The 17,180-nt window shown below is 50.2% G+C and overlaps 1 protein-coding gene across 20 annotated transcripts in view; it reads left to right on the top strand.

The window, feature by feature from the left end:
* Window positions 1-17,180, top strand: part of ABCC12 (ATP binding cassette subfamily C member 12) — a 73,032-nt gene that overhangs the window by 29,388 nt on the left and 26,464 nt on the right. For 14 of the 20 annotated variants that reach the window (XR_010152599.1, XR_010152601.1, XR_010152603.1 and 11 more), the window contains 7 exons: window positions 2,694-2,765; window positions 5,137-5,261; window positions 9,650-9,722; window positions 11,341-11,544; window positions 15,047-15,181; window positions 15,295-15,370; window positions 15,450-15,521. Coding sequence is in view for 10 of the 20 variants with exons in the window: in XM_016929797.4 (XP_016785286.1) it covers window positions 2,694-2,765; window positions 5,137-5,261; window positions 9,650-9,722; window positions 11,341-11,544; window positions 15,047-15,181; window positions 15,295-15,370; window positions 15,450-15,521 (757 nt within the window). In the remaining 10 variants the exon portion in view is untranslated. Of the gene's footprint in view, window positions 1-2,693; window positions 2,766-5,136; window positions 5,262-9,649; window positions 9,723-11,340; window positions 11,545-15,046; window positions 15,182-15,294; window positions 15,380-15,449; window positions 15,522-17,180 lie in introns of all 20 variants that reach the window. The other 6 variants (XR_010152605.1, XR_010152608.1, XR_010152606.1 and 3 more) reach the window with 1 other exon arrangement.

Genomic DNA, 17,180 nt, shown 5'->3' with positions numbered 1-17,180 from the left:
CCCTGCCTTCCCATTTGCCTCCAAGAGGCCTCCGTGAACTTCCCGTGTTCTAAGGACACTGCTTTCTGGCCACGCAATGGCTTTGCTAATGTGCTATTCCATATGTCGGTGACTCTGGAATTCCTGCCTCAAGGATGCAGTCAATGTTTTGTGGAATAAATTGAAGATAAAGTGGGGGCAATGCATTGTTGCCTCTGGAGCAGTGGGGGCAATGCAATGCCTCTGGAGCCTGAGGGACCCCAGTTCCAGGCCCAGCCACTTCCTAGCTGCTTGACCTTGGATGTCTTGCTGAAGCTCCCTAAGCCTCTGTTTCTTTACCTGCACCATGCATTTCATAGAAGTACCCATTTCACAAGGTGGTGGGGGAACTCAGATACCACATAAAAATGCTAAGCCCATAGTAAGTCTCAGCTGATGTTAGGTATGATTGTTGCCTTTTTCTTTAACAATTATGTCCAGCTTAAGTGCTGCCCTCAAATGTTCTACAGGGCATCCAAGTTTTTCCAAGTTTAGCTCCTCAATTCCATCAGACTGGATCCTCCATGGGGTCAGGGTTTTTTGTTCACAGTTATGTCGTTATCCCGAAGCCCAGCTCCTGGCTTGGAGGTGGCCAGCAGTGTTTGTTGGGAGAATCATCAGAAGATACAGGCCTCATGGATTTTCTGCTAAAGACAAGGATGAATCTAGAAGGCTTCTTACTTGGCCCCAAGAAGTGGATAGGACTCAAAGGGCAGCCAAATACCTGGTGAGGCTGCATCACATCTGCGGTCTCTTTAATGCCCCGGTTCATTGAAGTCCTTTTAGGGGAATTAAATAGATTCAGCTTCATTTCATGAGGCAGGAATTCCAGAGTCACTGACATGTGGAATAGCACATTAGCAAAGCCATTGTGTGGCCAGAAAGTCCTTAGAACACAGGAAGTTCACGGAGGCCTCTTGGAGGCAAATGGGAATGCAGCATGGGGGAAGTCAGGTGCTCCACCGGGAGAGTGGCGAGAAGGCAAAGTAGGTGGCACTCAGTGGGACTTAACTGAAATCTGAACTCAGTTGCACTCAGCCAACCAAATTTACATCCGTGTGGGCTCCACAAAGGCAGGGAGACCTCTGTGTGGATCACTATTTTATCCCAAGGTGCCTGGGATTCAGCAAAGACCTTGTTTAAGGAATTATTGATGACAGGCAGCGACTCTCATGTGCTGAGAATGGCAGACAGGGGATGGGCCTTTCTGGTCTAGCTTGGGGTGGGAAAAAAGCCATATTTGGCCCCATGTTGGGCATCTTTGCCCTAAGGGATTGCAGGGAGAAGGCCTACATGAGAATGTTCTCAGATGCTCCAAGTGCAGTATTGCAATATCTGCTTGAACATGAGTGGACATGCTTACACGTCAGTCTCCACATGGGCTGTTTGCCTGCAATGATTCTCCCCAGATACCCCATGGCACCCTTCCTCACCTCCTTCACGTCTTACCCAAATGTCACCTGTGGCAGATGTTGTCCCTGCCCATGTGCCCTGGACCTCTAAGTGTTTCCTGGCCATCTTACAACTGCCTTATCTGCATCCGTGCCCAAGGGCTCTGCACACCTCCATAAAGACCTTCACAGACTAGAGAGCAGCCCTCAAACAATGACTGCTGGGGCATCAATACCCCACCTCCTCTGCCATTGGGTGGGACAAAGCTATAGTCAGTTCCCCAGAGTTTCCTGCAGTTTCCCTGCAGGGTTGAGTTCCGTTTGCCTCCTGTGTAGGATATTCTGTTAGGGAGCCAACCCAATAGGCTGCCCTTTATGGGCCACCTTCCCTTTCCTGTATCACTTCTCCTCTTCCCTACTGGAATTTCCTGCACCTTCCAAATGTGAGTGTGACTTTCATTCAAATCCTTGATTCAAGGTCTGTTTCTGGGAAAACTCAAGCTAAGACATCTACCTTTCCAGTAAGGCTTTCCTTGTACTCCCAAGCCTCTAGCCCACTCCCTGTCCCTTCCCTGTCTCTTCCCTGCTTTATTTTTCTCCATGGCAAGCATAGATGTGCCTGCCCCACATTTCATTTGCTTGTCTTGCTTCCTGTCCATCTTCCCCTGACTACAAGGTAAGTTCTATGAGGGTAGACTCAGGCCATTGCCTGTTGTGTTCATTGCTGTTCTTGCTGGTGGTTGGAACAGTGCTTGGCACATAGCAGGCTCTGATAATGATTTGTTGGTTGAATTAATAAATCTGGAGCTGTAGAATGTTAGAATAGTGTAACTTCTCAGTAATTCCAGATTTTTGAAAAGCCCCTAGATGTCCATACTTCAAAAGCTACCCTAGTCCCCCTGGGTTGTACAGCCTTTTGCATCCCATTAGATTTGCTTTTCTGGAGTCTGGGCACAGAATAGCCTTCCTGTTCAAGGCCTGTGTCTCCCAGACCAGCACAAGGCTGTTTCACACCAGTGATCTTACGTGATTTCTAGAAGCCCTGTGGGTGCTTGGCTATGCCACACAAGGGAAAGCACTTAATTAAGACTTACATTCCTGCATCCTCCCAGGCTGTTTATGTGGGCCAGGGTGGTGTGGCTGCAGCTGCCATGCCCCAGAGCCTGCAGTGACCCCTTGTTCTCCGCCTGGCCTGACCAGCATAGTTTGGGAGCGGCACCTTTGGGCCAGACCCTCTAAGAAGTGGGAGAGAGTGACTGTGTCCCATCTCTGTTTCTCTGGCAGGGGAAGATCTTGGGAATATGTGGGAATGTGGGAAGTGGAAAGAGCTCCCTCCTTGCAGCTCTCCTAGGACAGGTAAGCTGTGTGATGAGTGCTGTGAAGATGGAACATTAACATGACAATGAAATGGCTCCCTTCCGGTCAGGCGTGGACCCAGCAGATGGCCTCGGCTGCACTGGACACTGTGCATGTGGTTCACAGTAATTTTTGGGAGGTTAATGCACGCAGCAGCTCCAGGCCCCTGGGCCAGATGAGGCTGAGTTTTTCACAAACTCTTGAGTTTGCCAATGAGGAGGTCTATTGAATGGCATTGCCTCCTTGCCTAAAGCTCCATCTTGGTCAAAGGAGAGATGGGTCCTTAAACCCATGGTTATCCCCATGAGTTGGGCTGCCCTGATTTAGAAATGCCAGCAAGGCAGCTTGGTGTGGAAGGACTTTGGAGTCTGGAGCTCATGGTGACTATAGATGTATTTTATGCCTGAACTAAAGCAGCTCATGCCCCCACCTTCTCTGCAAACCTTGGGGTAGGAAGAGGGAGGGGACTTGGGTCATTGTCCCTTCTCTGCTCCTTCTAGTTGGGTAACCCCAGGGAAAATGGCCAAGCCATTTGTAGTTTTCACAAACCTCTATGTTGCCACGATTTCTAAGTCACATCCCACATGAATGAGAAGCTTTGTGGAAAAAAAATGCTAAGTCCTCTTTCTCCCCACTCTGCTGTTGCTAAAGAGAAGTTTGTGCAGCTGGGATTGCCTCTTTCAGGAAGAGGTCGGGGTACTTCTGAAGAAGTGGGGACTCCAGAATAGGGTGGTGGGGGGATGTGTCTTATGAGTTTTAATATGAGTGACTTCTTTTGGCCTCAGTTGACTCATCTATAGAAAGAATGACAACTCCTTCCCTGCCTGGAGGTGGAGGTGGGGGCTGAATCAGATGAGTTCCTGAGGTCACCCACGCTCTGAGAGTGTGGCCTCCATGATGAGTCAGCGTGAGCCATAGAGGTGACTCAGCTCAATTCCCCACATAATGATGTGAATACTCTTAATAGCATCCTACTGCTTAAGAGATGGCCCAACTCCTCGGATAGCTCCAGTGATGGGAAGCTCATCATGTCACAGCCAGTTCCCTCTTTGGAGAGTTTTGATGTATATTGGAGTGAAATTTGCCTCCTTTTAATTTCTGTCCTTTGGAAATTTTGAGATAACATTGAATCTATCTCCCATGAGACAGTGGTGGGATCAGGCCCCTGGCTGTGGTCACTGGGGAAGCAGGGGGGCACTCTGGACAGCCTGGGTTCCCCAGCTGTTTCTGCCACATGCTCACTATTTAGCCTTGGGCAGGTAACTTAACCTCTCTGAGCCTCATGAAACCACTTGGTTTCCTTGTCTGTAAAATGGGACTAAGGAGAGTTGTGGTGAGGTTTGAATGAGATCATGTAAGCAATAGTTGGCTATAGGATAATTTGCAAGGCCAGTCATGGTGAAAAACATTGAACATACACTTAATTCAGTTCACGGAATATACCCTACACATTAAAAATACTACAATTATTATTGTTATTATCATGGTCTCTTCTCCACATTGAATTCTCTGTCCATTGCACAACTCCTGAGGTGAAGTGGCATCACATCCCTCGGCCGCCTTGGTGACTCTCCTTCTTTGCCCCTGGACCCACTGCCACTGCCCCGTGAGCATCAGCCCTGAGCACTGTGGCCTGCCCCACATGTACCCTCTGTTGATAACTTTGAACGTTGCATCCCCACTGTCTACCATTGTCTATTGGATACCCACGATGAGGGGTCATCTTAAATGAACATATGTACTCAGGGTCACAAACTGGAGCCCATGCATAGTTTTAATTGATTGCTGAATGCTTTAAAAGTCCAAAGATGTCATATAAAACTGGATCTTTGACTCCTCTGGACAAATTAGAAAATCCTGCTCCATCAGGCCTGCATCCTTGCATGGCACCAAAGATGCAACTGAGTCAAGGCTGCTTCCTGAAGATGGGGTGTGCCAAGGCCAACACCCACAGCCGTGCAGGTGGTGCCCTGCTCCCAGGGCCTGGCTGAGCAGGGTTGGATCCAGCCAGTGCACCTGGAGGAAGGGGAGCCTCTTGTGAAGAGTCTGTTCAGAGAACATCCTGTTGTAGTTGGGCCCAGGTGCCATGTGCACTGGGAGCAGCCCTGCAGTCCAAGCTCTCCCATTTGTAGCAGAGCTTACCACTGCCTCTTTTCAAGCATTCCCTGCCTGGCCCTGTGCAGGTGTTTGACTCTGAGATTCTGCATCTGCATGGTTGGGCTTTCTGGTGCATGGACAAGATGTCCTGTCAACGCTTTTGTGCCTTCATAACCAATGCTTGTGGAATATGTGGGTGCCAGGGTGCAACGGGCATTTGAGGAAAAGTCCTCAAGGCTTGGCTCCTGAAGCTTCTCCGGTCTTGTTGTTCCAGATGCAGCTGCAGAAAGGGGTGGTGGCAGTCAATGGAACTTTGGCCTACGTTTCACAGCAGGCATGGATCTTTCATGGAAATGTGAGAGAAAACATACTCTTTGGAGAAAAGTATGATCACCAAAGGTAATATTAACTTTTAAAGCAGGAGGCACATTTGTGTTTGGTACACACTCTCCTACAGATGCTGATGCTGTTGGTAATGACTGCTAAGTGGGTTCTGAGTTTAATGAATTCTGATTAAACATTCATCAGATCCACACAGACACTGGTTTTCCTCTTCCTGAGCCAAGCGTTCAGGAGAGGCAACTTCTGCAGACCTGCGACTGCACACTGGGAAGAGGATAGAATCGGCACTTCATTCCCAGGGCAGAGGAGCATATGTTCCGAGGTTCTCTGCAACAGGGCATATGTGGTCTGACTAGAGAAAAGTGAATCCAGCAATTTTGCTTTAGGCTGAGTACCCAAAACTGCTCAGAATCATGAGCAAGTATGTAATGAATCAGCCCTGACATTATTAATTGACATCAGAGCTATCAGGATATATTATCACTGTTAGTGTCCTCAGAATGGTCTAACTAAATAAAAACAAAGCTCAACTTATAATTACTTGATTTACTTTGAGCCATCATCTTTTTTATATCATTTTATTTTTTAAATGGACATAATTACATTTATCTATGGGGTACACTTTTGTGTTTTGATATATGACGCTGGGGGAGAGGGGAGTGTGGGGAAAGGATAGATGTTGACCAAAGGGTACAAAGTTTCAATTAGACAGGAGAAATAGGCGTTAGTGATCTATTGCACAGAATGGTGACAATGATAAATTTTAATGTATTATATATTTCAAAAGTACTGAAAGAGTATATTGTAAATGTTTTCAACACGAAAATTGCGAGTATGTATTTGTAATAACTGTAGTATGTAATGAACAGACAGCAATTTGGGGAGAAATATTTTCTCTAAGAACATTTAATAACCCATTAGCTGGGCGCAGTGGCTCACGCCTGTAATCCCAGAACTTTGGGAGTCCGAGGCAGGTGGATCTGAGGTCAGGGGTTTGAGACCAGCCTGACTAACATGGTGAAACCCTGTCTCTACTAAAAATACAAAAATTAGCTGGGCATGGTGGTGGGCACCTGTAATCCCAGCTACTCAGGAGGCTGAGGCAGGAGAATTGCTTGAACCTGGGAGGTGGAGGTTGCAGTGAGCCGGGATCACGCCACTGCACTCCAGCCTGGGCAACAGAGCGAGACTCCTTCTCAAAAAAAAAAAAAAAAACAACTCATTAATACCGTGATCACCGTGGACATTTCTATAGTTATTCTCTCCCTACTTCTGAAATGTTTGAGTTTTCTAAATTTTAATTTTAACATTAGATTCAGGGGGTACAGTTTTGTTACAGGGGTATATAGTGTGATGCTGAGGTTTGGGTTTCTACTGATCCTGTTCACTCTGTGTTGGACATAGTACCCAATAGGAAGCTGTTCATCCGTGCGCCCTCTCATCCTCCATCCTTTTGGAATTCCCACTGCCTCTTGTTGCCATCTTTATGTCTGTGCATACCCAAGGTTTAGCTCCCATGTATAAATGAGAACATGTGATATTTGGTTTTCTGTTTCTGTGTGAATTTACTTAAGATAATGAAGTCCAGCTGCCTCATGTTGCTACATGATTTTGTTCTTTTTTACGGCTGCATAGTATTCCATGGTGTATGTATACCACATTTTCTTTATCCAATTCACCATTGATTGGACCATCATCTTTAAGCTCTGGAAAGTAATGGCTTCCTATGGTTCTTTGCTTAGCTTGGTGTATTGCCACGTACATTCTCTCATTTGAGTCCCTTAACCACCCATTTAGGGAGATCGTGGCATTATATCCCCATTTTACAGATAAAGAAAAGGGCCTAGAGAGGTGAGTTGACCCTCCCAAGGTATTAAATGCTATTAAATGTCAGAGTTGAGTCTTGGACTTAGACCTTGAGCTCCAGATCAACATCAGTTTTCTGGAGCTGGAGGTGCCTGACAGCTGGGTCACTCAGAAACCTTCCCAGGCATCACAATGCTTAATTAAGAGAACTGGAGTTGGTTTTAGGAATCTGGCTGTCAGCTCTCCAGTGGTAGTTTGGCCTTTCTCATCTTACCCACCAACTCTGTCCCTGCTGGCTGGTATGGCAGCATGTATGTTCTCATCAAGAGGCTTGTCAATTCACCTCCTCTTCCCCGGCCATGCCATCCTGTGGCCAGGAGGCTCAGGTGTGGCAGGAAGGTGATCAGTGCAGGAGTCAGTGATCAGTATAGCCAAATTACTCTGCTCAGCATCTCTTGGCCTGTGCCACCCACCTGGAATGCCTTCTCTGTCTGTGGATGCGGACTGGACAGAGGGTTGCCTTATTCATCAAAATGATGTTCAGAGGGCAAATATGTGCCAAATGCCTGCAGCATGCAGGGCACATGGGGAAAGAGATGGCTCAGGTGTATCTTTGCCCTTAAGATGCTCAAGCCTGGAATGGGCTATAAGAAATGCACAGAAATGACAGTGCACCAGGGAGGAATGAGCCAGGTGGCAGTAGACCGCGCTCGGATTGTTCCAAGGCAGCAGAGATCACGAGAGGATGGTGGATCAGGGAAGAGAAGATGGCACTTGAATTGGGCTTTGAAAGATGGATCTAGCATCCTTCATATGTGGCATATTTAGCAGAGATTTTGCTCCTAGGGCAGAAACTGTGGCTCTCAGGGCCATAGGAAGCAGGAGGGTGGGAGGAAATTGAAGGTGGGAGGTGTTGAGGGGAGGAAGATGTGCTGCGCAGTCTGAGTCTTGTAGTTGCAGATTGGCAAATGTAGTAATAGCAATTATAGCCCCCACTGATGGAGAATTTGCCATGCAGCAGACACTGTGCTAATGGCTTCACATGTTTTTCTGCTCCATTCTCACAACAACCCAATGAGAATTAGTTGTTTGCACAATTTTATAGAGCAGAGAGTGAGGATGAGGGAGGTACAGTCACTTGTCCAAGGTCGCCCAGCTGGATTCAAACCATTCTCTGATTCCAAGGCCCCTCATCATAACTGCTATGTACACCAACCCCAAAGTTTGTGTGTGGGCATGATGCTCGGGCTGTGCCCAGGTTCTGTTTTGGGGCCTGTGTGCAACCGGAAGGGCAGCTGCTCATGCCTGCCACTCTCTTTCTTTCCTCTTTATTGGGAAGGTCTGTCTTTTGATGTCTGAGTTGTGAGGCCTGCCCATTGTTACTCACTGAAGGAAAGAGGGTCCTGATGACGATAATGCCAATGATATCAATCAATCAATTCTGTCATCAGCCAACCAATCAGCCACTGTGGAGGCAGGCAACCTGCTGAGCAGGACAGAAACCTAAAGGCCCAGTGGTGCTGCTCAGCAGCTGCTGGGAGGGAGCACAAACCTGAGCCAGGCCCTGCAGGCATCCTGAGCAGGAGTTGGGTCCCCAAGGCGGCTGTGCGGGGGCTCTGTGATGCCTGGGGAAGGTTCTGCTTATGATGGGGGCTGTATGAGTGAGGTTGAGTTGCAGAGAAAACTGAGGGAGGAGGGTGTGGGCATCTGTCATAACATGGGGACGACATCCCAGTGACCACGGACGTTCCTAGGTTCCTCGGTGCCAGAAGGCCCCAAAGGCCTCCCCTGGGGCAGAGCGGGGTCATGCCCCTGGGGACCGCTGTGGGGCTGACCCCACAGCTTTGCTGCTTTTTGCAGGATAGGGTGCTAGTCCTGGCGGCTTGGCTGCCGCAGAGCTGGCTAGGGCCTTGGCTGTCAAACTCCCCAAAGCCTGGGCTGCAGGGCTAGGCAGAGGGCGACGCTGAGGGGGCACAATGGAGAGGCCAAGAGGCCCAAAGAGCAGGAGTCCCACTCTCTCTCCCATTGCGCCCCCTCACCTCAGGTGCCATTCCCTTCGGCTCAGTATCCCGAGTTGTTGCAGGGGAGAAAACTCCATTCTCTCCAACCTAGTAGCAGTGAGGGGTGGATAGAGTAGCTTTGTGGAGGGGCTGGGCAAATGTCAAGGTCGTCACTGGTGATCACCCAGCCCCCTGCTGTTAGCCTCCTTCACACACACCCTCTCTTCCACCCACGGTCCTGCTTCAGCCCTGTGCCCCCCAGGAGGCCATCCGCAGTAACTGCAGCCCCCAAGGGTGACCCCTCCTCTGACTCCCACGAGCGTCCAGCAGGTGGCGCCCTCAGTGTTTCCTGCAGGACTTTCCTGTTCAGCGTTGTCTTCTTCCCTGCATGGCGAGAACCCTGCCAGGGGAGGGGCCATTCCTGAATCAACTCTGCATCAGGTCAGGGGAGGGGCCAGTGGTCACTGGGACGCTACCCTTGGGTCATTGAAGGCAGAGCGACTGGCCAGGGAGCCTTGGACGTAGCACCCGCCACCCCGGCCTTGCCCCAGCAACACCAGCAGCACCTGTGGAAGCAGCCCAGGGAAGCAGTGCTTGGCGTCTTTCTCACCCAGCTACTTCTGAGCTTTGCACCAACAGGTATCAGCACACAGTCCGCGTCTGTGGCCTCCAGAAGGACCTGAGCAACCTCCCCTATGGAGACCTGACTGAGGTGAGCAGGGCTGGGAGCGCAAGCCCACTGTAGCTGCACACAGTACATTTGCTCAGGTCCAAAGAGCTGAGGCCAGCAAGCCCCTGTTCCACATCCAGATGCCCCAAGGACGTGTGGGCAAAGCTCAGGTTCCACCTGTTCTGAATTCTTCCTCTGGATCTATACTTGCTGGATGTCATAGTGGACGTGGCACCAAGCTTACTGGTGTTTGGCACAGTGTAGTCACTTCTTGGGGCTACTCCCAATCTGCCTGTCATCTCAGGAAGGCTTTCTGGTGAAAACTGCTTCCTCATCCCAAGGGCTGGCTCTGTCCTGCAAACCAGGGCCCCTTCTTGCCTCACTGGCTCTGCCCAGGCCAGGAGTATGGGGGTCACCTCTAAACATTGCCCCCTGGGGTGCTTGTCCAAACGGGCTGAGCCTGCCACCCCAAGAGACCCAGGGGAGTCACCTTGCCATCTCGGGTCCCCACCCTTCTTGTGCCCTCTGCACAATCTTCCTCACCTTGCCCAGGAGCCCCAGAGGAGATCAGAAGGCTAAAGCTTTCTGAGGAAAGGCAGTTTGGGGTGTCTTTCTCTACTGGTGCCCTCAGTCTGCCTCCCCAAGGAAGTGGCCGTGAAGCCTTCCTGGCCTGCATCTGAGACCTCCCGCACTACAGCCCTGGTTCACCCTTCCAGGCCATGCTCCTACCTGCCTGCCAAAGTGTCCACTCACTTCCTAGCCTCTAAGTCTCTGCTCCTGTGACATCACTATCCTTTGAGTTTCAACCCAAAATCTACCTCCTCAAGGAAGGCTTTCCCAAGTCCCACCACCTGAATAATTTGCCACAAAGTACTCTATTGATGCTCTTCAGCAGGCGCTTGTGAAATTCTGCTTGCTGCTGCTATTATGTACATAACTACCCTGCCCACCGTGGAGCTCCCCAGGGAGAGGGGACTTCTCTTGTCCAGCTTGTGTGTCCCACCCCGTGCCTTGCTCAACATCTGGCTGAACACTTGGGGTTCACTTTGGGTTCCATTGGATAGAATCACCTACAGCAAGCAATCATCCTTTCCATAAATATTTACTGAGCATCTATTCTGTGCCCAGCGTGGTGCCAGGCCTTAGGGTGGTGATGATGAACCAGGAAGTCAAGGCTTATCTCTCCACAGTGCTTAGAGTTGCCTAGGGATGGGATAGTTGCTCTACAAGTAAACAAAATAGGGAACTCACTTTTCCATCTGCACCCAGCCACGTTTCCCTCTGGTTCACTGCTGCATTCTCCCGAGCTCTCTGCTCACACAATTCCCTTTGGTGATAATAATGACGTAGCCCCTCCCTGTGGGATCTGCACTGGGCTGGGGTCTTGTGAGATGGGCACCCCTCACTCCTCATGGGAAAGAGCTTTGCCCTCGTTGCCGCTGCCCACTGGGCTTCCTGGAGAGGTAGACAAGTGGAGCACTTCCACTCACCACAGAGTCTCGTGTGACCGGGGGCCCTGTAAGGGGCGGAGGAACTTGGATTTGGCGAGGATCAGTGTGTACGTCTTTCCCCTGAGTCCTGAGAAGCTCCAGGAAGCTTCCAATGCCCAAGAACTTCAGGGTGGGCTGACAATGGGCAGTAGCATTGTCCCTGTCCACAGATTGGGGAGCGGGGCCTCAACCTCTCTGGGGGGCAGAGGCAGAGGATTAGCCTGGCCCGCGCCGTCTACTCCGACCGTCAGCTCTACCTGCTGGATGACCCCCTGTCGGCCGTGGACGCCCACGTGGGGAAGCACGTCTTTGAGGAGTGCATTAAGAAGACGCTCAGGGGAAAGACGATCGTCCTGGTGACCCACCAGCTACAGGTGATGGGACATGCAGGATCCAGGAGGTCATGGGATGGGTGTGGCTGGGGATCTGATGCTCACAGAGCCTCCTCTTCTGCCTATATCTGCCTGTCTTCAGCTGGGAATGTGGGGAGGGAGCCAGGGATGCAAGAGACACTCATGATTCCCCAGCCTTCCTGGCTCCCAGGAGGCCCACCTGTTCCACTCCATGCATGGCCTCAGTGGGGCCAAGACTTTTCCTGCACCAGAGGGTAGATTCTCTAGAAGCAATTGAGTCCTGCCTGTGGGTGGATTGGGGCACCCTTCCCCAAGTTCTGGGCGCCTGGTAAGATGGGGAGCCAGGGAAAACAATGACGGCCCCACCCTTACTCCAGCAATTCTGGGCAAGCCTGAGGCCAGGGATATCTTGACTGGGGGTGTCAGGGGGTGGTAGACCTTTTGGATGAGGGGCCCAGATGCCCCAGGTATCACACCCCAGGGGAAAGGGGCTTGAAGCCAGGACTTTGGGACTAAGGCTGAGGCTTTGGGGAAGCTCTCTCTGCTCAGGGCCACTGTCTCAGGCTAAGGAGCATGAATCTCACTGAAGAAAGTGACTGGGCTTGACCTCAGTGAATTTAAGAATTTGGCAGAATGGGAACAGTCCTCACTGCATTGGTCTCACATAAGGTGTCCTGATTGCCTGATGGGAATCCAAGAACTTCCTCCTCCCAGGCCAGGTTTCCCTGCTTCCAGACCATCTCCCTCTCTCTTCTTTGTAGGGAATCCCCAGAGATGTGTGGGGGAAGGGGGGGCAGTGCACGTGTGTGCACGTGTGTGTTCATGCGTGCACGTGGGTGTCTCCTTGCCCGACGAGAGATTCCTTGGGATTGACTTATGTTGAAAGGCCTATTGGAGCAGGAGAGCAAGAGTCCCGTCTTCTTTACTCTCCTGCTATCTGCAGAGAACATGTTACATAAGGGCCTGGTCTGGGGGCAGGAAGCAGGTCTTTGCAAAGGTAAGTCAAGCTGGGGTGGAGAGGGAGGGGCAATAGCAGCAAATAAAGTTGCCATGGCTATAGGATGCTGCAGCCAGCATTTTAGGACCCTCCAGTAGTGGCCAGGAGGACCAGCCTAAAGAGGGTGTTCCTCGAAGACCCTGTAAAACCAAGCTTTCCCATTGCTGTGATGCTGCCCCTAGCCTGAGCTCACCTTTGCCCAGGGCTAGAGTTCTGGTCCAGGAATAAGCTCCAGGCATCTGAATTTTGCGCATGGGGATTGTCTGGGTTTCCTCTGAGTGGGCCTGAGCACCTCCAGGAAGCATCATGCTGGGCTGGTGTGGGCAAGAGCTCCTAGTTCTTTTTCTGAGTTAGGATGGAGGACAAGGTTGGATTTCTTCAAGACCCTCATGAGGTGACAGAATGGGCTCTGGCCCAGTCTGGATGCTAAACCTGGCAGCCCTAGCTCTGCACCTGGAATATCCCTGGAGACACCCTGCAGCAGGGAGGGCTGTCCTCCGAGGGCTCTGGGGATCTGGAGGGGGATGCCTCATCCCTGACAGATGTGGGTCATGGCTGTCCCTCCAGGAGTCCTCATGAGGGGAATCATAACCTTGGTCCTGGTTCAGTCTTTGAAACTGACTGAGCTGCAGTATGACCTCAGGCAGGAGCCATCTTCACACCAGGCCCATCTCCTTAGATTCCACCTTCCCGTGTCATTTTATCCAACTTTTTGCAAGTTGGAAGAGGCAGGTAGCCACCAGGTGGCACAAGATCTTGGTCCTGCTGTGCCTTGTCAGGGAGAATGGAACTTAGAGCCCCAGAACTGCGGCCCGGGGCTTTTCCAGAGCCTATCCCCTCTGCTCTTACTCCCAGGCCCACAGGCAAGCATCTTAGTGGTTGGGGTGGATGATCGCTCTTCTAAGGAAACCACTGAAATCTAACCCAGGTGCAGATTTGGTGACGGCTTGCAGAACAAAGCTGCTCAAATCTGCCTCATATCTCTGGAGTGAACTGGGGGCTTGCTGACCAGAGGGGGCTTCCCCGGGAGCTCCTGGAGCTGGAGCGTGTGCTGTGGCACAGGCAGAAAAGGCTATGGGACTGGAACAGGCTTATGGTGTCTCAGTTTCCCCATCTGAAAAATCAGCTGATAAGACAGGGAGCTGGGCAGTTAGTGGGAGGGAGGCATGAGGGCTGGAGCTGTCCAAGCTGTTAGAACTGTTATCATTCAGCCTTTGGGCACCCTCCCAACTCGCCCAATCAAGTGTACAATGACCGAACACAGCTACTTCTTTCAGGCTTGTAATCAAGAGCAGCAGAGGTTGATTTGACCTTGGATGAACCGTGCAGTATCAGGGAAGACCTCTGGCCCATACTGCAAAGGCTTCTTTCGGTCAAACCATCTTTAGTCTCAGCATCTTGCCCACCTCTAGGAGGGGGCTTCCTTGATCCTGGGGGGAGAGCTCTATGTCTCATTCCAAAATGAAAGGAAAACCCTCTTAGCAGAACTCTTTGATCTCAGGAATGGTATGGAAATGAAGGGAATTCAAATTAAAAAAAACAGAAATGCTTTGGGCAAAATGTGGGATGCCAGCATTAAATGTAGCTGTGTTTTTATCTCATAGATAAAGCTGGCATAAATTCCTCAGGCCAGGGAATGTGGCCTCTTGCCTGGAGACCACACCGTGGTCTGCTTCTCCTGGGCTAAATGGGGATGATGAGGAAGGCTTGTAATTTTAGAACACAGGAGGACCTTCGTGAAGATCATATTTCCCCTCCCTACCAAGTCCTGGCTGCTGTGACTGTCGGTTTTATTTTCCAAATCTCCATGATCAGATTTCAATTTATTTATTTAATTTTTTTGAGACAGAGTCTTGCTCTGTCACCCAGGCTGGAGTGCAGTGGCACCTTCTTGGCTCACTGCAACCTCCACCTCCTGGGTTCAAGCGATTCTCCTGCCTCAACCTCCTGAGTAACTGGATTATAGGTGCACGCCACCATACCCAGCTACTTTTTGTATTTTTAGTAGAGATGGGGTTTCACCATGTTGGCCAGGTGGGTCTCGAACTCCTGACCTTAGGTGATCCACCCGCTTCAGCCTCCCAAAGTGCCGGGACTACGGGTGTGAGCCACTGCGCCTGGCCATGATCAGATTTCTTAGGAAGGCAGCTCATTTAAGGAGCAGTAGCAAAGGAAGATTCAGTGTTCTTTACTGTGAGAGCCAAAGGCTGGCTTTTTTTTGGACTCATGAGACCTGTGGGTACTAGATGAATGGTTCTGTGCTGGGGGCCAATCTGCCCCCAGGAGGCACTTGGCAATGTCTGGAGACATCATTGCTTGTCACACCTCCAGGAGGGGGTGCTACCGACATCTAGTGGGGTAGAGGCCAGGGAGGTTGGTAAATATCCTACAATGCACAGGACAGCCCCCTCAAACAAAGAATGATCTGGCCCCTAAAGTCAACAGTGGTAACTAAGGTTGGAGAGGAGTTTGGCATGGGCTCTCCTTTCCAGGCAGAAGTTCATTGTCGATCACTTACTTCTGCAGTTCTTAGAGTCTTGTGATGAAGTTATTTTATTAGAAGATGGAGAGATTTGTGAAAAGGGAACCCACAAGGAGTTAATGGAGGAGAGAGGGCGCTATGCAAAACTGATTCACAACCTACGAGGATTGCAGTTCAAGGTAACTCACACCTGGGCAGGTGTGGGAACAATTGGGGAGGAATCCCTCAGGATTTCGTGCCTGGGAGAGGTCCTGTCACTTAGCGTTCAGAAGGAATTTCATTTTGTCTCCAGGATCCTGAACACCTTTACAATGCAGCAATGGTGGAAGCCTTCAAGGAGAGCCCTGCTGAGAGAGAGGAAGATGCTGGTATAATCGGTTAGAATCCCATCCCTGTTATTGTCCTTGGCTTGAATGGACACAGATCTCTCTTTATTTCTCACCCTAGTTTTGGCTCCAGGAAATGAGAAAGATGAAGGAAAAGAATCTGAAACAGGCTCAGAATTTGTAGACACAAAAGGTATTTACCACACATCCCCTCAGTCACATACACTTAAGGATGTATTGGGCATCTACCGTTTGGGATACAGACAGTGTAGACACTGTGCATGTCATTTTGGGCAGCCAGAATTGGATGGTCTAGGGTACTGTGTGCCTTGGGGTTCCACTGCCTAAGTCCAAATTTTGGCTCCACCACTTACTAGTTTTGTGACCTTGAGCAAGATACTTGGCCACTCTGAACCTTCGCTTCCTAATCTATAAAATGAGGAAGTAGTACCAACCACAATTTCTTGTAAAGATTAAATGAGAAAATGAACATAAAATGATTCGCACACTGCCTGACACACAGTGATGCTCAATAGTTATTATGAGCTGGAGAGATCAAAGTACTGCATGGGGATTCGTTAGAGGCAAAGGCAGACACGGAGCTTCCCATTCTTTATGGGGAGCATTGAGAACGGATTATGAAGCAGTGAAGGGATTGAGGTGGGATAAGGTTATTATTCTTTCAACAAATAAAGGTTAAGCATTGACTGTGTGCCTAGTACTAAACTGGGCTGAGGAGAGTAAGAAGAGATGCCCGTGTTCTCAGGATCTTGTGGTCTGGAGGGGACTCAGGCAGATGGGTAACTATGGGAAACCAGTAAGAGTAATGGGGAATTTGGGTGAGAGAAACAAACACGTCAGGGAGGCCTTCACAGAGGGGGTGGCCTTCGGACTGGTCCTTCAAGGTTGTATAGGAGTTTGCTGGGGACACTGTGGTGAGAAGGTGGGAGAGGGTAGAGGGCTTGAGGTTGAGGGTAGGAGGAGATTCCAGGGAGGTGGGGAGACGAGATGTGGAAGATGAGCCTGGTGGGGGCTACCTGGTCAGGCCACCTCTTCTCCTCCATAGACACCCTGCCTTCATTCACTCCACATCCCTAGAGCACCTACTCTGCCCCTTGCCCCATGCTGGACACAGAGAGGACTGAGATCAATAGTCCTCAAAGTATACACAGCAAGGTGGCTTTCCAAGTTATTCTGTTCCTCAATAATGCATAGCCAAAAAAAAAAAACTTAGCACATTTCATCAAATTTAAGATGCCATCCATTTTTAAAGGCTACCACCATTTTACCTACCACTTGGAAAGAAAAAAAAATCTCTGCTAACTAAACAATATGACATACTAGCAAATGGAAGGCACATCCAGATTCCAGAGATGTTACAATGTAGGGGAAAGAAGTGAGCCTTCGAATCGATGAGATCTGGCATCCTCAATGGTGCTTGTGACAAATGCACGCACATTTGGAAAGGCAACATAGTTTTACAGTTCCAGAGGCTTCCAGGGCTGAAGTACCCAGATATCTCTTCTGTGCTTTTTGGAGAAACCTTCAGGCTGCCCGGGATTTGGGGTCCCGTGGAGAGAGTAATCTCTGCTCCTCACTTCCTCATCACTCACCCCTCTCTGGAGAGGAAAGTGTAATTGTGAAATTTCATGCTGGAGAGAGACCTAGTCCTCAAGGATAAACAACGGGGCTGTCAAGGGCGGTGAAAGCTGGAGGAAGGGAAGACTCGTGAACTGGTTAAAGACAACACTGCCCACCTGCCTGGCATCACAGCATCTTCTAAGGCACAGCCGAGGCAAACAGAGCATCAGCGGCACTCCTGCCCCGGCCTGCGGGCTGCGAGGGAATGTGA

This window comes from Pan troglodytes, chromosome 18, assembly GCF_028858775.2.
Source record: "Pan troglodytes isolate AG18354 chromosome 18, NHGRI_mPanTro3-v2.0_pri, whole genome shotgun sequence".
Lineage (NCBI taxonomy): Eukaryota > Metazoa > Chordata > Mammalia > Primates > Hominidae > Pan > Pan troglodytes.
This window is presented reverse-complemented; position numbering and strand designations above follow the sequence as displayed.